This window comes from Melanostigma gelatinosum (assembly GCF_949748355.1).
Source record: "Melanostigma gelatinosum genome assembly, chromosome: 10".
NCBI classification, from domain to species: Eukaryota; Metazoa; Chordata; class Actinopteri; order Perciformes; family Zoarcidae; genus Melanostigma; species Melanostigma gelatinosum.
Genome location: NC_136643.1, coordinates 15,028,745 through 15,049,914, shown reverse-complemented (window position 1 = coordinate 15,049,914; position 21,170 = coordinate 15,028,745). Strand labels below are relative to the sequence as shown.

Sequence of the window (21,170 nt, the reverse complement as noted above, 5' to 3'; positions counted from 1 at the left end):
CGTCTGACTCTTCTCCGCGAGTCGAGATAAAACACTTTGTTGTCAAATTGCGGGGTGTTTGTAATCATTTCAGGTACTACAGTCAGATACACGATGACTGAGTATAATACTTAACATTTCCTCTAATTATCAGAACTGTCTGGGTGTATTGTTGTATCTGCTAAACGCCGATCCATCCATGATGAATGAGTTTTTCCAATTGTATTACGATTCAGATTTGATGACGATGCTTTTTTCGTTGATAGGTGCTGTTCCTAGATCCAGTACGGGAAGAAAGTGTTGAGCTGGTGAAACTAGCAGAGCTTTTCTACAAGCACAAGATCCCCCTGAGGTTGGTGCTGTTATCGCTAAAATCACCCTCCACATCCGTTTGCATGGGCCCCTCTTGTCATTTAGACTCTTAGCCAGTTAGTGATTGTCATTTCAGCTGCAAATTGAATACTTGTTTTGGCCCCCTTTCTATAGAATTGGCTTTGTATTTGTTGTCAACACCAAAGATGAGATTGATGGCTCCTCAGACGCAGGGGTTGGATTTTTCAGACTGCTGAATTACATTGCAGACGAGTATGATTCATCCCAGGCTCTGATGTCCATTGTCGCAGTAAGTATATTACATTCATAAATCTCTGTTGTTTTAGAAAGCACTTCTTTAAGAATAACTAGAGCACACTCCTCACCAGCTCATATCTATTCGTGCCTCAGAAGTCGGGTCTTTCATTGTGCCTCGTGTTCCCATGGTTTGAGACATTATTGAACTACATGAGTCGGTGGGAGTTTGCCTCTGGTATCAGCTCTTTCAAACAGAGTTGGGAATTATTCACAGTCGCCAAGCTCTGAAGACAGTGATCAAATCTGATCTGACCACTCTCTTGCAGATGTACAACAAAGTAGATGCAGGGGAGACGCTGTCTGTTGATGCCATATCTGCTTACCTGAAGAGAAAATTCCCTAAAGCCAATGCTGAAAGGATTCTTGGCGTAGAATCCGAGTATGACGACAAAAGAAAGGTAAGAAAATAAAATAGCTGTCTCTTGTTTCTTTCTGTTTATCAGAAGTTCAAATAATTACTTGAAAAGATACTTTTTTTTCTGATTTTGTGTGTTCCAGGACGGTGCCCTGTTCTACAAAAACAGCGGCCTTGGTGCCTTACCACTGGCTTTATTTAATGGAGTCCCTCTGAGCCCTGATGAGATGGACCCAGACGAGCTGGAAACCATCATCCTGCAGCGCATAATGGACACCACCACCACCTTCCAGAGAGCTGTCTTTATGGTACGACATAAGACACTCGTACCTCATATTCAACCTCACAAATCTACCCCTGTATTCATGCCAGGAGTAGAACCTTTCGATTAATATACATATACACAGAAACTGTAGATAATTATACCAACTGCAGTTCATCCGTGCTTTTTAGTATTCATACCAGGACTGTCTCACATACTAGCCTGAGGTTGTTATAAGCTTGATATTAGGTTTATTGCAATAGCAGAGTATATGTTTAAATCCAGAGTTTCCTTATGGACTAACCCTCATCTGTTTGATCCTTTGCCTATAGGCTCAGTTGACTGAGGGCTCAAATGTGGTGGACTATCTCATGGAGCAGGGAAATGTGGTTCCCAGGATGAACCCTCTCATTCTAAGCACTGACCGGAAGTACCTCGATTTCACTGCCAAACCAGGTGACCTGTGCTGCTCATCTTAAACTTCAACATTATTGATTCTCTGTCTATATTCCTCATATTTATTTCATCTTCCTTGCTTTGCAGTTGTAGATGATTGGGAGGACACAACTATGTTTTCATTCTTTGACTCCAGAGACAAAACAGCTGTGATGGCGAAGAGAATGAAGTACTTTACAAATACTGGTAAGATATCACGTTGTATTAATACATGCCTTTGGTTTCCTAAACCACACAATTTCACCATTTCATTTTCAGTAACAAAATGACTCGCAACAATCTGAATCACTTATTCGAGCATCTGCATTTTGTCACGTACAACTGGAACAACCGTTCTGTATTTACTAGTTGAAAATCTGTGAGATGAGCAGTATCGGCACAGAATCAATGCTACACTGCTCTACGGATCTATGAAAGTGTGAAATTGACCTTTGTTAAAGCAGACAGGCTGCGCCTCCGGCAAGATAATTGCTGGATCTGCTGACTGGCTTTCGGCCAACAGTCTAACTGGTCGTCAGAGCTGCATTTGGCTGCTCACGCCTGGAGTGTAGCTGTCTCACTGAGGCTGAGGAAGCTGGACTAGTTGACTGACTGACTCACTCACTCACTGGGGGGGGGGGTGTAACGATGACAGGTGGCCCAATTCTCGACTAATACACTGAGCTCTGCGCCAGATGTCTCAGTCTCTCTCACTTCTTACACACAAACTAAACATTGGCTGTACCTAATCTTACGTCTCACTTTCATCCGGTTATCATCGCCCTTTAAAGGATTAGCAGCTCTTACTAAGTGCCACGTAAATAATTTAGGTTGAGATTTTTTGAGACAGAAAACTACTCAAAAATACATTCGCCCTCCACCGGTACTTTAACAGTTTATTGTACAAATGTCAGGAAACCATAATGTATTTTAATGCTCGAAATTGCAATAGACATGTGACATGTGTGTAGAGTTTAGAGTACAACAGAGTCCTTGCTCTTATACCTTAGATGAGGATGGGATGAGTGCCGTGACCGTGTGGATAGCCGGAGATTTTGAGACGGTCTCGGGAAGAAAGCTGTTACTCGGTGCTCTGAAACGTGTGGTGAGTATCATCTACTCTGTCCTACTTTCTTATGGGGAATGAATGTTCACTCGATCAATGACATTTTTCATGTTTGCCTGTCTTTGACACAAATCTTGCAGCTGGTGTAACTGTAGCTACAAAGCTGTACATCTATATATCACATCAGGGCAGAATAGATGAAGTACATTGAGGGACTGTTTTGAGGCCCGTATGACCTAAAAATAAGCAAATTTAATATGAAAATGAATTCTCTGCATTTATGCACTCCCAAAAAGCATCTACACAGATGCCTCTAAACTGATATACCGTATTCACTGTTCATACACTACAGATGAATTAAGTGTGATACAGCAGGCAGGCATTTTTTTTTTTATGTCATAAAAAAAGATTCATTGCTGGTAGAATAATCAGAAAATGAAAAACCTTTCCTGTTACTTTTAAGCAATCAACACTCTCCTCTCTCAGTGCTCTCTGTGAGTGACACCTGCAGTCTGTGGAAATATGGGACTGTGTGATATTAGTGTGAATTATATCATTGCTGTGTGTGTGTGTGTGTGTGTGTGTGTGTGTGTGTGTGTGTGTGTGTGTGTGTGTGTGTGTGTGTGTGTGTGTGTGTGTGTGTGTGTGTGTGTGTGTGTGTGTGTGTGTGTGTGTGTGTGTGTGTGTGTGTGTGTGTGTGTGTGTGTGTGTGTGTAAGCAGAAGGCCAGCCCCGGAGTGCGTGTGGGGGTGATAGATAACCCCAGCGGAAAGCCAAGCGAAGATAACACTGTGCTGTACAGGGCTATCTGGGCCTCGCTCCTCACCCAGAAGAATAAGGCTGCAGCTGAGTTTGTGCAAAAACTCCTGCGAGAGGAGAGTATCCAGCTCCTCCAAAAGGGGACCAAGATGAAGGACTTACTGATGCAGGTAAAGGAGCGATTAAGGAGTGCAGTTTGTTTCAAGCAAATGGAAGCCGGTTAGATTCTGTATTCTTTTGACATTAGATCAACGCAGTGAGTGTCCTGTGTTTAAGGTACAGCTTTGTAGTGAATTGATTTGCTGATTATATTGTGATATGAGACCAGATGAGGTCTAGTCATTATTGTATTGTCACATACATATTTGCGTGTCTTTAAGGCTACATAACGGTGACACAACCTTAATTCTTCTTTGATACTGACCAATGTGCTAGTTGCACAAAGTATTAACTGAAAACTGGCATCAAATGTCTGGTCAGATAAAGACAAAGTAAGTATTTCAAAAAAGTATATTTTTTTGTTTCCGATTGTCCATCATATCAATATTAGTGTTACTTATCGTTTAATTTCTTACATTGACCTTGTGTTTGAATGTGTTCTCAACGCACCAATAGTCATCTCCACTGTAGTATCACAATAGTGTCATATTGATATACCTTTATATCAATAATGAGATATTTAGTAAGCAACAAAAGTCAAACCCCAAAAATCCTTTAAGCACGGCCATCACATGTCACACAATAACAATTACACTGCAGCGAGACTTACTTAGCCTTTCTATAAGTTATTCCTGCTCTGAGCCATGAGCATGCCATGTGTTATGTTATTTGAACCTATGCGAACAACAAGAGAGTAGCGTAACCAAGATGATAATGGCTTTTTTTTTTATAGCATGTGTGATCTACCTCCTGAAATAATAGAAAGGAACGGTTTACATGCTCATCATAATAAGTCGGATATGAGATACCTCCTACCTGCCACCACAATTTGTTTCATGCGTGTGTCGACTCCTTCCAGCAGAGACGTTCTCTGATGCCAGCGGTCGAAGCTGATCAGACAATTACAGTTTATTATCTGCTGTGTTAAACACATGAATGCCTCTGAGCTGAGGTGGTGAATAAATCCCATATGTTGTTTATTCTGACAGGAACGTGTTAGAACACCCACGGACAGCAAAGTACGAACATATGAGCAACTCAAAAGCATAGTTTGTGTGACACAAAAACTCTTAATTAACAAGTGAGATTCCATGACAGTTATTTAAAGACATGAGGGGTGGATAAGGTCTTCTGTCATGGTATGTGTGATTTTACATTTCAATATTAATATGTATATATTGTGGAATAGTTCATCTTCTTAATCAATTGATAAATGATTTAAACATAAAACAAACAGACTGAAATATCTGTTTTCGGCTGAACTGGTATAGTACAGGTACCTGAGGTGCTTCATCACACTGCTGCAAACTCCTATAAATCCAATACTGCCATAAAACAGTCCTCACTGATTTGCAACACTGCCTGCCACGGACTAATACAACCAGAGATATTAAAGGGATAGCTACCTAAATAAAAACAGTATGTCAAAAGCTTACAGCTAGTACCAATTTATTTTGTGTTATGGTGTATAGCGTCATATCATCCAACCCTAAAAGATATGCAGGGCTACAGAATGAGTGTCATTGTGTTGAAAGTAAGAAATGCATTGTTTGGGGTTTGATTTTTTTAAAGTCGTTTCCTTTGATTGTGTCACGGAAAAGTGTGCTGAATGTTATTCAACACTGATATAATTCATAACTTTTTAGGCAGATTTGATGACAAATAATGGCAAAATAAAAAGAAAAATCTTGGATATAACCACTGGGATCTGTCTGTCCCTGCTTTCGTGATTCAAGTGCAGAGTCGGGGAAAAAACGGTGATTGATGAGCCCATCTTCTTGTTCCCCCTCCTGAACATCAACAAACAGAATTGATTTCGAGCACGCATGATGCTCCACAGCCTGTGGATGCCAAGGCAAGCGGCCTACTCACTTGTCAGTTCCACTTGATCCGTCAGAGAGGCCAGCAGCAGGCGGGCTCCACACGCTGAATCTTTAACTTAAAAGAGCCGGTGGATACCTGGTCTCCAGGACCTGATATCTAGTCGAGCTCCTTCACCGTTCATGGTTGTGTAAAAGCCACATGTGTTCAGCCAAGCCCGACCATCACTCTGCTTCTGTAAGCAGTCTACGGCCAACTAGTGTTCTCCATCCTGTAGTGTGTGCTGTATCCGCCCACTCAGCATTGCACACAAAGAAAACAAATTCTCAGGTGCTAATCAACAAATTAGCTGACGGCAGAGCTCCCGTCTCTTCCGTCAGGAATAAGTCATACAGCACCGGTTCCATTTGGGACTGACGAACCGTAACAAACTGCCCTTCAATTAAACAATGGTGAGAGAATGGGCTGGAAATAGCAACGGGAAGATGGGTAAGAGGGGGCTGTGTGAGTTGAGACCCAGAGTCGAGGGATATGAGTTTATTATTGGCTGCCAGACAGACTTGCTGACTGGATTGTGCTGACATTATTGCTATTTCACCTGTTCTCCTGAGGAGAGATGCTGGAGAAACTAATAACCTGACTCCACAAACTCTCTACACTCCCACACATAATTTGTTATGGACACAAATACTGGAGGCTTAATTAAGAGTTTGGTGTATTAATTACAAATTGATTAATCTCATTTCCACACGTGCATTTCCGACAGCTCCGGTCCTCTGGCTGAAATATTTCATGTTTGAGAACTGCAGTGATTTGCGCTGATGCGAGGCGTCAATGATGCTGTGGATAATTTGCTTGCCTCGCATACATCATTCCTTACAGCAATGCATCACTCAGATTTTTGTTTGTGCACAGGCTGTAAAGGGAGAAAGGTCGATTCGATCTCGCCGTGCAGCACAAATTCAAAAAATATGAGCCAACAATGCAATCAATTTATCCAACATCCTAAACAAACGTGTGCTATTTTGTTCCAGGGCATGGACAGAGATGCCTTTGAGAAAAGGTTCAACACCCTGGAAGTGGATTTCATTCGTAGTCAGCAGCTGTTTTGTCGAGATGTCCTGAAACTGAGTCCTGGACAGCAGGCAGTGATCAGCAACGGCAGGGTAAGTGGGCTTCAACGTTATTTCAGACTATCGATCCGTAGGTATCTGCATAAAAAGTTAGAACTGACCACGATATGTCGTCAGAAAGGTAACGCTTTGGTTAAATGTTGCTGCTTTTCTTTGGTACGGTGGAGTAGGCTCCTCTACGCCGCTGCACTTTGGACGATTTTTCCTTCTTGTGTTTTCAGAGAGTTCCCTTTGTACCTTCAAATCAGCATGAATGTTTCTTAAAGGTCACAGGTGGCACAAACTGCACTGGTCGAGTGCCTGTCTGTGTGTACAGAGCTGATGAATGATGTCTCAGCAGCAGTGATGCTGACAGCCACGGACGAAAGAGGCCAGCCTCTGAGATGGCAGTAACAATTAATATTATTTCACATCCCCTCTGCTGCAGTGGCAAGACTCCCAAATTAGAAAGGGGGGAAAACACACACAGGCCCCCGTCAAAGAAAACCATGACTGAAAGTGAATAAAACACTGTGTTACAATCGCAGAGCATTTAACACAAGTAGTAAACCATGTAATACATGCTGAGATTAGAATTGGAACAGTCGTGTTGTGACTGCATTTATTGTCTTTATTCTAGATCCTCGGTCCATTCGAGGAGCAGGAAGAATTCACTGTGGAGGATTTCCAGCTGCTGGAGAAGATTACACTGAGCGGTTCTGCAGAGAACGTCAAAGCCAAAGTTAAACTGATGGGGATGAAAGCAAAGCAGTATGTTTGTATATTTCTCTCTTGATATGTGAGAGAATCTGCCTCTTTCTTTAAATGTGATAAACCTGATTAGCCATCCCTGATTAAATAATGACAATAGTTGTTATAACGTGTTTCCACTTTCCATCTTGTTTAAAGGGTTCCAGCAACAAAAATCTGCAACTTTCAATCATCAGCCACATCAAGTGTTCTGTAATACATCTCAGTTTCTAGCTCCAGTAGCCTTAGTTGATTTATGAGGCTGCCTTGTTAACAGCCTGACATCACTTCATGTTAGCTCCTCTGTTTGACATCTTTCCCAATACGCAGCATTAATAAATGGACTGACCCGGCCACGCCTCTTTTTCCCTTAGCGCCAGTGACTTGGTAATGAAAGTTGATGCCCTCCTCACTGCAGCCCCCAAAGGAGAAGTCAGGAGGGACGTCTACTTTGCCAAAGACAGCCACAGGTGGGCCGCGTTCTTTCCTCTGTTTACTCTCCTATTGGCTCCGCCGTTTCAAAGAGAACTGTTTACTTCCCCTTTTGTTATAATAGATCTGAAAATGTGCTCTGCCGTCATGTTGAGCAGTGCAGAAAGGCAAATCTTTTGATTTGCAGCTCTGCTGAATAAGGGTTGTGTAAACCTTGTGTTGCTGAATGTGCTTCGGTATGCTGTTCTCCTCCTCAGCGTGCTCCGTCTCTCCCCGCGTGAAAACGAGGTTTTCTATGATGTCGTGGCCGTCGTTGACCCGCTCACCAGGGAGGCTCAGAAGATGTCCCCTCTACTGATCGTAAGCGTCTCCATCGAGTACGAATGCAACAGGGACACTTGGACACACAAGAGAACAAACACAAAACGTTCGGATAGTTCTATCCTCACATGATGCCACGGTCACATTTTCATGGTTATATTCTTTTTAATGCACGTAGTTTAGCTTCTAATATCTTAAAAGCATTTATTGAGTGAGAAAAATTGATTGGTGCCATTCTCTGTGAGCTTTAACAAGTTTATTTATTTCCGGTTATTTAGAAACGGTTTCCTTCGTGGGCTAACTTTGACTGCATTTCATTAGCTGCCTGCTGCATCCTGCAGGAGGCTTGCTGCGGTGAAGAATTCGACTTGAATATGAAGATATGAGTCACCATGCCTTTGCAGACCGCCAGCCAGACGGCCACCTTCAGCAGCTGTTGTTTTCAGAGTACACTTTTCCAGTAGTGGACTGTCGTATGCGGTAGAAATGATGATGACAGCATCACAGCTGATTTTAAGGAAGGCAATGTGGTCATTACCACTGGCTTATTATGTTTTGGCCACTATTTCATCATGAACGGTGTCATGTAAGGATATATCAATAAATCAATCAATCGACTTCTACTTTTGTAGCAGCTTTAAAACAAATCGAATGCTTTACAGATGAATGTGCTTCGTCACTTGAGAACCTCTTAACCAATAAGATAAGAGTAAGAGACAGTGAAACTATCAGCTGCCTTCAGTCCTTTTGTTCAGTGGAAGGCTCTCGTCTGTCTTGTATCTGCTGGGCTCTACTCTGCTCCTGTTTTCTATAACTGGGTCTCTTCCTCTGTGACTCCTGCAGGTGCTCAGTCAAGTGGTCAATGTGAGACTGCAGGTGTTTATGAATTGCAGGGCCAAGCTGTCCGAGATGCCCCTCAAGAGGTAAGCTCCCGCTCCAGCAGTAATTACATTTTCCTCTTTTGCTTTGTTTGTGTATCCTCTGACCGCTGCAGACTTAGCATCTCTGCCGTGCTCTTTCCCTTTGTAAGATTATAACTGCACAGATGCGATCTGCTTAATAACACCACCTTATTGCTTTGGGCCTCCCCTTACATCTCTAGGCAAATTGCTTACAGCTTGCATTGTTGCGGTTCAAGACATAGAGGGAAAAAAGATGAATAAAAACAACAAATGAAAGGTTTAAATTGCCCATTAACACTCACACCACTGAGTGAATTCATTATCATTATATGTTTATATGTTATTAGATGTTTTCTTTTTTTATTTGTTCCATAATGTGTTGAGCCAATTGTAGTGTTGGTACGACAGACCATTTCCAGGAAGTTTACCCTCTTTACTTTGAGGCAGACGGCAACCTCCACTTCTGAAAAGTGGAGCTCTTTACATGTCGAGGGATTATACAAAGAAGGCAAATTCGCTTTTCAATGTTTTAGAAACAGGTGGTCTTAAAAATCCCTATTTGACTACATATTTTGCCAGCCAATTCAACTGTTTACAGGATATTCAACCTTCGGTTTTTTTTCTTTACTGGGCTTTTACAAAGGCAATAAAGTTGACCATGAATATGAGATATGAGTTAACAGACAATTATAATCCCTCCTTGTGGAGGTTGGTTTATGGCTATTTACCAGTTACACCTACAGTCTGTGGGCACATCTGAGTATTACACTCGTTATCTTTTTGATTCTCAATTTCATTTAATGTGTACGTCCTATTATGACTCCTCGGTAAGAAAAGCAATTAGGTCTGTGACAACTCTGAGTAGAAACAAAGAGAGGGGACATTTCTGGTGCACAGACCTGCACACGTATTTCTATTATTGGCCGAGCAGGAAGGAGCACTGGCAGTAATAGTATTAGATTCTTTACTTTGAGGAGATTGTATATACCCAGCTGTCACAACAGAGCCCGTCTCTCCTGTCCTAGAAAAGAGACTATTGCACAACATGTCATCATTTCAGTGCTTGCTGAAGAGGACTGCGTTTGTTCAATGGAATTGTTGACTCCAGTGGCAAAAAGTCCTGCAGGATATCCACCACCTCAGGGCTTACACATTATCTTTTCTATTGTCTTCATTTGTAGTGCAAGCACACACATTGTGATCATTCGCCGTTTGTCTGTCTTCCCAGCTTTTACCGCTTCGTCTTGGAGTCCGATGTGAATTTCTTGGCCAACGACACAGTGTCTCCGGGACCAGTCGCCCGGTTCATGGAGCTCCCAGAATCTCCTCTTCTCACCCTCATTATGATCACACCAGAGAGCTGGATGGTGCAGGCTGTCCGCAGCCCCCACGACTTGGACAACATCCACCTGCAGGAGGTATCTTGCTTCTTACTCCCCTGCTACTAGCGGTCTTAATCATTCCCCCCTCTTAATTAGGGCTGTGGCGCATTCCACCGATCCCGCCCCTGTGTTTGTGTCCTCCTGTAATGTGTGGTTTCCCTCCAGGTGAGCGGGGTTGTGGAGGCAGAGTACGAGCTGGAGCACCTTCTGCTGGAGGGCCACTGCTTTGACCTGTCAACGGGCCAGCCTCCCCGGGGACTGCAGTTCACCCTGGGCATGAGTCGGGACCCGCTCATGTACGACACCATCGTCATGGCTAACCTGGTCAGCAGCTTCATTAATACGAGAGCTACTAGTGTTTTTTTTGTTCTGGTGCTAGGGTTGTGTGAATTTAAGGCTTACTCCTTCTGTTTCAACCACAACAGGGATATTTCCAGCTGAAAGCCAATCCCGGTGCCTGGATCCTAAAGTTACGTAAAGGCAGATCGGAGGAGATCTATCAGGTTCTCACGTGAGTTCTACAGACCATTTTTAATGCCATTGTTGTCATTTCCCAACTCACTCCTTAATATCTTTTGAGGTAATAATGCCAATTAGGCGGTTTCGCCAGTAGCTCAGGATGAAGGTTGTTTTCTGCTACCTCTCCGTTTCACACCGGTAGCTGTGAAACCCATCACTATGGTAACATGGAGAGCTGCTGACACCGTAGCAGTTCAAGGTTTTGATGAGTACAGGGAGTTCTGCTCGCTACAGAGCGGGGGGAGAGAGAGAGAGAGAGAGACAAGTAGGAGGAGAGAGGGGTGCTCTCAAAGAGAAGACGGAGTGGAGGGATGATTCAGCTGGTCACCTGCATCCAACCCAGACTGCAACATATCAGCAGCAGAATGTGTTTGAGTTTGGACGGCGTAGGTGTCAGAGCAGACAGAGTGCGTTGGCGTTGTCTAATTTCCCCGGACAAAGAGAAACGGTGTTGTGCTTTTTGTTGCTTTGATGCGTTTTCAAACAAAATACAAATTTTCTCTTGCATTGTATTCTTTTAATTCTGCACTTATACTTCAATTAAAATGTACTGTGGTGCTTCCTACTTTGATCTAAAACAAATGAAATTGTTATTTCACAAAGGAACTCCGAGCTCATCAAATCATGTCTACTTAACATAACAAAGATATAACAATCCCTTTCTAACAAGTTTGACTCATGGCTCCAATCCCAACCATCTATGTGAGTGTGCATAGTCAGCTGTAGTGCATCGTATTAGTTGTCCCTACAATCACAGATATTGTCCTCTCTGGCTATCCTCACATGAGATTTAGGACACATGCAGCGCCTCGGTTCCTCTGGAATCATATCAGACAAGTAAGATTTATTCCCCAATCCTCCAGGTGAAGCTAAGAGGTGATGTCATTTTTCACCTTGGCAGTGTCATTATTCTTGTGGTTAGCGGCACTCTACTCCGGTTAGGTGGCCGATCAGAGTCTAGTGGGAGTGCCCGCGCTCTCCACTCCCGGAGGCGGCGTTTTTTTTCCTCTTCCAGCCGGCGCTGTCTTTGCCCTGACAGCGATGAATGAGACGGCCAGCTCTCTTCTTCTCAGAGCAGGGATACAGATTGATCTCTGGTGCTTTTCTAACACGAGCCCTAAAGGCTACATTGTACCAGGGACAGCAGAGGGGGGGGGGGGGGGGGGGAGGGCAAAAAACACAAGCGGCACTTTGGGCCCAATGAGGAGGGAGCATTTATCACAGTGATAAGGTCAGGTTTTTTGCCTTTAGTAAGCACTGGGGTCGTAATGGCTCGCTGTGCATCACAGCCTATTGCTCATCTCTTCCATGATGTTCGTCTCTTGGGGTTTTCACCACGAGACCCCGCAGATCCTGCCTCCCCGAAAGACATTCTCCACTGAGCGGATCAGTCCTACAACAATTCCAGTGAAAGGCCAGTGTTGTGCCATCAATACTGCACACAGGTTCTCATTAGATCTACCAGTGTATATATATATACAGCATGGCTGGGAAGTACCGGTAGATCAAATGATGGTACGGTGATAGTTAATGATGATAATCACTGTGATCGGGGGCAGCTGGCCCAGGATCTGTCAGTGGTCCGTCCATTAGCTGCTGAAGGAGCCGATGCTGCGTATTCTTCCTGCGCTGCTGTCATGGCTAAAGCATGCGAACCAAACTCAAGTCACTCGCACAAATATTGTGTTTCACTCAAGTACACTATTAGAACGGAAACCTGACACTGATTGGTTGAGTAGTTCTGTGAGTGCTTATATAATAATGTACAAGCGTTTAAATAAGTGGTGATATAGATATTTGCAGTAATGTGCGTACTGCAGTGATTGGCCTAAAGGGAGGTGGTCGGCTGTGTCACACTGAAATATCTAAAAAGTCGCCTGCAAATATCAGCATCAGTCGGTTTTAGATGCTCCATAGCCAATGAAATGGCTTCATTAAATCTACGACTGGTTTCTTGTTCTAAAGATACGACGTGGCTTCGTCTTATATCTGGATTTAAGATAAAGACTAATCAGTACCTCTCTCTGAGTCGAGGTAATCACTTTCGCACTCTTGACCCACTTTTTCAGGCACGATGGAACGGATTCCCCTGCAGATGCCGGTGACGTCCTTGTTGTTCTGAACAGTTTCCACAGTAAAATCATCAAAGTCAGAGTGAGTTAGTTTTTTATATTGTATTCCTCACAGCACAACTAAATGCTCTAAATGCAGGTCACGAATTGAGGATGTTGGGTTTAAATTTACACAGTTTATAATGAAATCACTTCCTCATCGTAGGTGCAGAAAAAGGCGGAGAAGATGAACGAGGATCTTTTAAGTGAAAACAGTGAAAGCAAAGGCATATGGGACTCTATAGCCAGGTGAGTGATCGCTGCTCGCATACAGTCACAATGTGATTGGTTTCAGGAGGTTTTAAAACCCTCCCTGTGAGCTCATTGATTGGTGGGTTTGCCGATGTGCTTCCTGTTCATCAATTACACGTTGTGGTTTCAGGAGATCGTATTCCTCCCCTCGATCCAGACTGCATTATTATGCTGTAAGAGCTAGTCTCGCAAAAAATATGTGCTTCTGTAGGTATGTGTGTGTGTGTGTGTGTGTGTGTTACCCCAACACTCCCTAACTGTGATCCTGTCTCCTCACTAAACGCCTGCTTTGTGAAGTGTTTGGAGCACTTTTGAGAAAAGGTAGGCAGTGTCGCTGCAACCTGTTTAACACCTCAAACATCTTCATCTTCATTAGCATGCAGTGTTTTTGGATGCTTTTTTTAGGCTCAATGAGATATTCAAACAGGATGTGGTGATAATGTAGCGCTGTGTTTTAAATATGATGTTACATTTTCACGTTTTCCTTTTTGGATTCATTCATTTATTTATGTGGTCATTCAGTTATTTATGTGGTCATCCATATGCTGCAGTTTTTACTCTGTCATGTCTCAGTCTCAGACAAAGAGAACCCAGGATGCTATTTCAAGACCATAACTACGGAGATATGATCTGATTTATTAACATAATTCTCACGAACATCGTGGTTGGCGTGGACGACTTTTGGGCTCCCCTTTATAACCCGTCTCTGCCACGACCGAGGAACAATACGGCGCTGAAAGTGCTATAAACGGGCGGATAAATAGATTTATGGTTGAACGTAATCTTTCCCATGGGACGCTCGCTTTTGAGTAATGAAAATACTCTTTAGCATTAAAAGGTTAAATAGACGGTTGAAGAGTGGTTTTCAAGAAACATAACTGCTCCTTGAGTGCCGGTGATGGATGGATCTAAGACGTACGCAGATTTGTCTGCATCTGGAGAAAGAAGTGAACTTAATTACGGCACGATTCCATGTCCTCGAGGGAACATGAATCTCAAGACGTGGAAGCCACTTGCAAAAGCGAAAAAGACTTTAACCGTGCAGTACAGCCCACACTGTGCCTAAATATTCTTTGTCAACTTATATATTATTACATGTTATATATATTGTATACCCGTAACATTGTCACCCAGTCCCATTAACATCCAGTGAAGGCAGCTGGTTTCAGATGAAGTTTGGAAATGATGATTCATTCAAAGAAAACACTGAAAACCACCAAATACTACTTAGCCTGAGTAACAAATGACACAGAATGTTGACAACATATTTCTTTACAAGATCTAACTGAGAGAACACATTTGTTTTTCACAGGACTCACAATGATAGTTCTATATCAATATATTTTAAATGATTGCACAACATAATAGTGGCCAGTTTGGAAAGTAAAGCATCCGTTGTGTAAACCATGACTGGTGAGCGTAGAAAGTAAAGATGTCTTTGTCGTAGTATTGTAGTATTACTTCATGTGTAGCCTTTGCTGTAACGGGACTGCATTGATCTGAAGAATTAGTGAGGTGGATCCGTGCATAGCAAGTCTAAGTGACGGAGTTGTTACACATTCTCTCATCTTTTAAAGAGATTTGTGTTCTCTCTGTAGAGTAATAATGGTGAGAATAGATTGTTTTTCCTATTCTTTCTTTCTGAGTCGCTCTCCTTTGTTTAGTGATCTTTCTTCTTTTGAGCATTCTCTCTCTTGCTCTCTTCTTTGTCTGGGAGGAAGATGAAGGGAGGGTTTTTACTCTCAGCCGGGAGATCAGAAACCCCGGTGCCACACAGGGTGAGCGAGAGCTTCAGCAGCTGTGTTACTACCTGAGGGACTTATTTAGGTTTTCAGCTGAAGCCAGCGCTCCACAAGTAGTCATGAGACCTTGGAGAGGGTTAGATGGGGCCTTGGCCATTCATGTTTTCTCCAGATTAAGTCCAACTAACAGGCAGGGTTATTCTACAACATGTATGGGTTATGGTCGGTGTAGTTGTCTTGATGGTTACAGTATGGGGAAGGAATGAACGGGTTGAGTTTTTACATGCAGTGTAGCTGGTTTTCTTTGGCGGACATGTTTGTCTTTCTTCTTTCTTGGCAACATTTTTTTGCCGACTAAATATTAACCAACAATAACTCAAACCGTGTCTGACTTGGAAGATGATTTTTGCAATCACTTCCCTTCATTCCTGACCAAACTCACTGGCATCTCATCAGATGCTCTCAGTGGAGCGGACTCATTTAGAGACTGGATGCCATGATCGCTACTGTCCCCACACGTTGTCTCCTAATAGAGAGTTTATTCTGGTGGTCTGTTCTGGCTTTGTTACTGTTTTGGATGTTTTGGGTTTTGAATTTGAGACTACACCCAGGCGAACAGCAAGCAAAAAGCCTTATTAATAATGGAAAATATGGGAAACTAAGGTGTGAGTTAGAGTTATGCTCTACAGTACACATGTACTATACCTCAACTATCTGTCCCACTGTCTGCTCATTGTTTATGTCTTCTCATGATCTCCTCACAGATGTTAGAGAAGGATTCTGCTCTATCTACGGAGCAGAATCCTGTCTAGTTGGTGTTGTCCACTGCTCAGGATTTACCCAGAGCTTTGTGGATCCTTCCAGAGGTCCAGATTATCTCGAGTGAGTCAGCCAAACAGGCTCTCACCTGACCCTCTAAAGCTGCTTATCGGGGGGGGGCACTGTAGCACTGGAGGCCCTTCATCGGCTGCATGCCCAGACGCTGCAGATGTGTGTATGGTGACTCCCCAACAGCCAACTGAGAAGAGAGAGAAAAATGCAGCAAATATGTTCAGAAGGACGGACAACACTACAGCACAGACTACGGTATTGGCTGCAGTCTGTGTTGTACGGATGTGACTTGCTTACCAGCCAGTCTCTGGTATGTGTGTGTCAGAGCTGGTTTTAGAGGACACGCAGAGACAGACAGTCTGCTCCCTCCCCCCCCCCCCCTTTCTCACCTCTCTCTCTCCCTCTCTCTCTCTCTCTGGTGTCATCCTGGAGGCTGTGGTTGTGATGTGAGTGTGGGAGAGACACCTCATCAGCAGTCTGTTACCGACAAGGACGCACAGTTTGACTGCAGACACATCAACCCTCCAGCACAAGTCCTGATTTCTGTTCGCTAAATGTGCCTCGCATCACGAGCCACCGCTCAGTAGTGGAGAGGGTGCTTTCAACTTTCTGTATCTCAACACAAAACCATTTCCATAAAACTAGTTGGTAACCCAGATTTTCGAATGTCTTACTTACATAAATGTGTTCTGAAAGTTAATGAACTGATTTGATAGGCCCTATCTTTGCGCTTGCACATTGTATAAAGTGACACTTTGGGCTAATTATTTTAGGTGTTTTACTTTTCTTGGTGGTTTGGTATTCGTGTGGCTTGCCTGACACCAAAGTGAACTGGAAGTATCAAATTAGGATTTCATCACAAGTTCATGCAGTGCAAATGAACCGGGTTGGAGACACACACACACACACACACACACACAGTTCGTTCAGTTACATGAAACACTGTAGACAGTTTCAAGCTTTTCTCTCCTCTAATAACTTCACTCCCTCAGGGTGATCCATCCTCTGTATCTTCATCCAGCAGCAGTGTGTGGTAGGGGGGTCAGGCAAAATGGCGCCTGAAGCATCACATTTTTAATTGCGGCGGGATGTGTAAGACCAGTCATGACTATTCATAAATCTTTTGGTTCAACTATGCAACCACATCACCCATCATCCACTATATTTTTCTTTAACCTTTATATATTAGTCTTCCAGTCAGTATTGAATATGAATAAAAAATACACCGAATGGGCTTCTGTGCCTTAACTAACGCTGCACGTCCCACCAGAGAATACTAATCTCAGGAAAAGCTCCTCTGGACTTTCTGCACCGTTACCAACCGATCAGCATGTTGGGGGGGGGGGGGGGGGGGCTGCTTTTGAAGGGGGCGAGAGGAGCTCATAACACAATTAACTATACTGTGTGACGATACATTTTTCTCCAATTTCCAGCCCCAGTTACTCCCGGTGCAGCACACGCTGTAGCTTGATTCACACAATGGTGCCTGAATTGTTTTTTTCATCTCTTACTTAGATCCCCTTTATAAGCGCATTGGTGCTTCGCTGGTTGATTTGATTCCAATGAATCATTTCAGATTCTTTTCTTTGCATTATGGGCTCTCTATTAGCTGTGTGGGACATAAGAACAAGGACCAGTTCAAATGTTACAGCTGCTTTAACTGTGTCCGGTCCAATACAATAAATGTTTATGTTCTCTGGAGAACTTTTGTCAAATCACCTCAAAATCACGGCTTTGTGTTGTCATAGTTTCATTTAAATAATGGCATCTCAGTTTGCTGCACAGTGTTGCATGGTTTGTTGAAACAACATACAATGCTATAGGACAATACTGTGTTTCTCAGGACTCATGTATTATGTTCTCATTCGCAGCATCACAGGCGGTGGCTCCAAGAAGGAGGATGGAGAGAGAGAGAAGGAGGACGTTCTCAACATATTTTCTGTGGCCTCGGGTCATCTGTACGAGCGCTTCCTGAGGTTAGGGTCACTGTCGCCTCACAAACACGCCTACTTTTCATTCCTTCTAGCCCCGGTACTTCACCGTTTTTGTACGTTTCAGAATAATGATGCTGTCCGTCCTCCGGCACACCAAAACGCCCGTCAAGTTCTGGTTCCTCAAGAACTACCTCTCTCCATCTTTCAAGGTACTTCCCTCACGCGGACGTATCTGTGGGCAGTTCCCTCCTTTGTAGTGGTGTGTGTTCAATGTTCTATGAAGGATCATCTACACCACGGCCTCTGTGACACATCTCGAGTTGCAAAAAATTAGAGGAAATCAGTTTGCATGTTTTATGTTAATGACATCTTTAGTGGATACATGTTTATTTATATAGTAAGTCCAGATGTATATATATTACACCACTGTTAGCTTTTGCCTTGCATTGTAAATTGACTAACTAACTTAAGAGTGTCATAGCTGGCTGTCTGTTCGTACTTTCTCTGTCCATATATCATTTTCTTTGTGAAATACTGTAGTTTGTGCATATTTCTTAAATGTTTAGTTGCCCAAAATGTGCTCTTGTGTTGCATTTAATGAACCTCTGGTGTGTTGCGTTTGGTGCGGTTAGGAGACCATCGCTCACATGGCAGAGAAGTATGGCTTTCAGTATGAATTAGTTCAGTACAAGTGGCCCCGGTGGCTCCACCAGCAGACTGAGAAGCAGCGTGTTATCTGGGGGTACAAGATCCTCTTCCTGGATGTTCTGTTCCCCTTGGCTGTGGACAAGATCATCTTTGTGGACGCCGATCAGGTGAGGATCAAATCGAAGTGACAGGCAAGAGCTGTGTGTGTGTGTGTGTGTGTGTGTGTCTGAAAGTGAGAGACTCGCCTATATGTCGGTCCCGGCGAAGGTGTGAAGATTGGATGACAGCACGGATGAAGTGGCGTCGGTACTTACCGATGTTCCCGCTCTCTCACAGATAGTTCGGGCTGATCTGAAGGACTTGAGGGATTTCGACCTGGAGGGCGCTCCTTATGGCTACACGCCGTTCTGTGACAGCCGCAGAGAGATGGAAGGCTATCGCTTCTGGAAAAGTGGCTACTGGGCCTCGCATCTAGGACACAGGAAATACCACATCAGGTATACTTCTGTGAAGGGGAACATAGCAGCACACTACTTCTGGCAAGATATGCAGAGTATGAAATATTGCCGTTCTGAACACTCTGCCTCTGCAGCCACCTTCTTCCTCGGAGGCCATTCACTCAGTGTGTCTAGTTGTGGACGCTCATGACTCGTTTCTGTCCTTTGCTTGTACATTTTGGTTGTGAAATCATCTAGAATTATTTATTGTTCTGCGAGGGCAGTATTTTTGACAAATATGACATAGAAGGGAGTGAAGCTGTGTTTGTGTACGGTACTCTTGTATTTAGAGGCTGGAAGTATTGCTGTTGTTTTTGATCTTCTTCCTCCAATCTATCTGTAAATCTCACCGTACCCGTCACAAGTTGGCTCCTCAAGAACCACTTTAAACATTTATTTTAATTGTCCTACAAGTGACAAGCTGAAATCAAACTAAACACACACCATTAGGAAAAAAAGAAGAAATTGTGGCTGCAATAAACTACAGTACGGTGTTCATCCAGTTTCCATGGTGATTGGAGCTCACCAATTATAGTTGCAGTTCTTGTGGCTATTTTTATTTACCATCAGACATTCGTATACAGCCGTAGTGCATCAAGCAATAGGTCTGAAAGCCTGGGGCACTGAGTTATCCCTCAGTGTGCTGAACAGAGAGTGCAGAACTCTACACTTCACTGTGATTTGATTGGATGCCAGTGATTGGATGCCAGTGATTTGATTGGATGCCAGTGTGCCGCTTGGCTCTGTGGGGCGGGACAAAAGCAGAAAGGGTGAATAATCTGCATGAGTGAGGGAGAACACAAGGTAGTGGACCTCCTCTGGCACACTTAAGTTTAAAAAATGAAACTACACAGTAAACACGGTTGGGTGCATTAATATGCCACGTCAGATACAATTACCTGTGTGCCTGGGGTCTTTCTCTTTATTGAGTCATTATTTTTTTTGTTTTTATGAAGCCATTCCTGTGGGCTTTCTCACACCTGCTTATTATGTCTCTCCCCCCCCCCCCCCCCCCCCCCCCCCCCCTTCATATATTTCAACCAGCGCTCTGTATGTAGTAGATTTAAAGAAGTTTCGAAAGATTGCAGCTGGAGACAGATTACGTGGCCAGTACCAAGCCCTGAGCCAAGACCCCAACAGCCTGTCCAACCTGGACCAGGTCTGTAACTCTTACATGATGCAGTTTGATCTCTAGGCACCTGTTGTACTGTCTTGTTTGTCATGATGAGCCTTTATGTTTGTTTTCTGCTATTTGTAGGACCTTCCCAACAACATGATCCACCAGGTTGTCATCAAGTCTCTTCCGCAGGAGTGGATGTGGTGTGAGACGTGGTGCGATGACGCCTCCAAAGTCTCAGCTAAGACTATAGACCTGGTGAGTCCCAGAGCCACTAGACTTACACCAATGTGGTGGGCAACGCGAACTGGCATTCATCATCCAATCAGTTCTCCTTTTATTTCGATAATAAAATCCCTTTTGTCTTCTTTATTGTTATCTTTTGTGTTGAACAATGATAATAATGGCAAAAAAGTTTTTACATCCCACTTTTTCCACCACGGTTGCAGATGTCCTGGTTATAATAGTGAAGTGCAGCTGCTGTAGCACTAAGAGGCCGAGGCCCATTCCCAGCCACTAATGTCCATGAGGCACTTGGCATTTATAAGACAACTGTGGAGCAATCCTGTAGTCTCCTAAACTAATTCATAAGACGGCTGGACGGGCTCCAGCAGACTGCAAGAGGAAGCATTGTCTCCTCGTGGTGTAGGACACCACTTGGTAATTCAGACACAAGACGTTGGCTAATGTCCTTTTAACAGAATTAGAAATCAAATTAGGGTTGATATTCTCGCCACAGACTGTGATGGGAATGACAATATGACTTGCTGGGAGAAAGTGGCACTGGTGGTGCAAATGATGTGCTGTGTCTGCTTCTTTTTTTTTTTTTGCTGCAGTGCAATAACCCAAAGACCAAGGAGCCCAAGCTAACGGCCGCAGCGAGGATCGTGCCCGAGTGGGTTGAATACGACAACGAGATAAAACAGCTGCTGGGACAGGTCCAGGAACAGCAAGACACAGCGACACAAAAACACACTGCTTCTCCCTCACAACATGAAAAAGGTCACTAAAGAAACACTATTTACTTCCCTTTTTATGAGACAGAAAAGTAAAAATGTACCTTTTGTACAATCCTTCTCTTGTTGGGCAGATGTTTATCTCTCTCTCTCACCACTGTGCTCATTCTCCTCATTTCTTTCCAAACCCCTCTGCACA

At 43.6% G+C, this 21,170-nt stretch overlaps 1 protein-coding gene across 4 annotated transcripts in view; it reads left to right on the top strand.

Annotated features, from left to right (window-relative positions):
- uggt2 (UDP-glucose glycoprotein glucosyltransferase 2) overlaps positions 1-21,170 on the top strand; it is a 28,806-nt gene that overhangs the window by 7,493 nt on the left and 143 nt on the right. For 2 of the 4 annotated variants that reach the window (XM_079277187.1, XM_079277186.1), the window contains exons 15-40: positions 246-331; positions 466-601; positions 876-1,007; positions 1,108-1,272; positions 1,559-1,682; positions 1,770-1,868; positions 2,672-2,766; positions 3,449-3,655; positions 6,500-6,631; positions 7,218-7,348; positions 7,702-7,797; positions 8,017-8,119; positions 8,924-9,003; positions 10,211-10,400; positions 10,530-10,688; positions 10,790-10,875; positions 12,953-13,037; positions 13,161-13,243; positions 13,377-13,457; positions 17,691-17,795; positions 17,878-17,962; positions 18,386-18,568; positions 18,738-18,898; positions 19,943-20,057; positions 20,157-20,273; positions 20,852-21,017. In XM_079277187.1, coding sequence (XP_079133313.1) covers positions 246-331; positions 466-601; positions 876-1,007; positions 1,108-1,272; positions 1,559-1,682; positions 1,770-1,868; positions 2,672-2,766; positions 3,449-3,655; positions 6,500-6,631; positions 7,218-7,348; positions 7,702-7,797; positions 8,017-8,119; positions 8,924-9,003; positions 10,211-10,400; positions 10,530-10,688; positions 10,790-10,875; positions 12,953-13,037; positions 13,161-13,243; positions 13,377-13,457; positions 17,691-17,795; positions 17,878-17,962; positions 18,386-18,568; positions 18,738-18,898; positions 19,943-20,057; positions 20,157-20,273; positions 20,852-21,017 — 3,202 coding nt within the window. Of the gene's footprint in view, positions 1-245; positions 332-465; positions 602-875; positions 1,008-1,107; positions 1,273-1,558; positions 1,683-1,769; positions 1,869-2,671; positions 2,767-3,448; positions 3,656-6,499; positions 6,632-7,217; positions 7,349-7,701; positions 7,798-8,016; positions 8,120-8,923; positions 9,004-10,210; positions 10,401-10,529; positions 10,689-10,789; positions 10,876-12,952; positions 13,038-13,160; positions 13,244-13,376; positions 13,458-17,690; positions 17,796-17,877; positions 17,963-18,385; positions 18,569-18,737; positions 18,899-19,942; positions 20,058-20,156; positions 20,274-20,851; positions 21,018-21,170 lie in introns of those variants that run through there. The other 2 variants (XM_079277188.1, XM_079277189.1) reach the window with 2 other exon arrangements.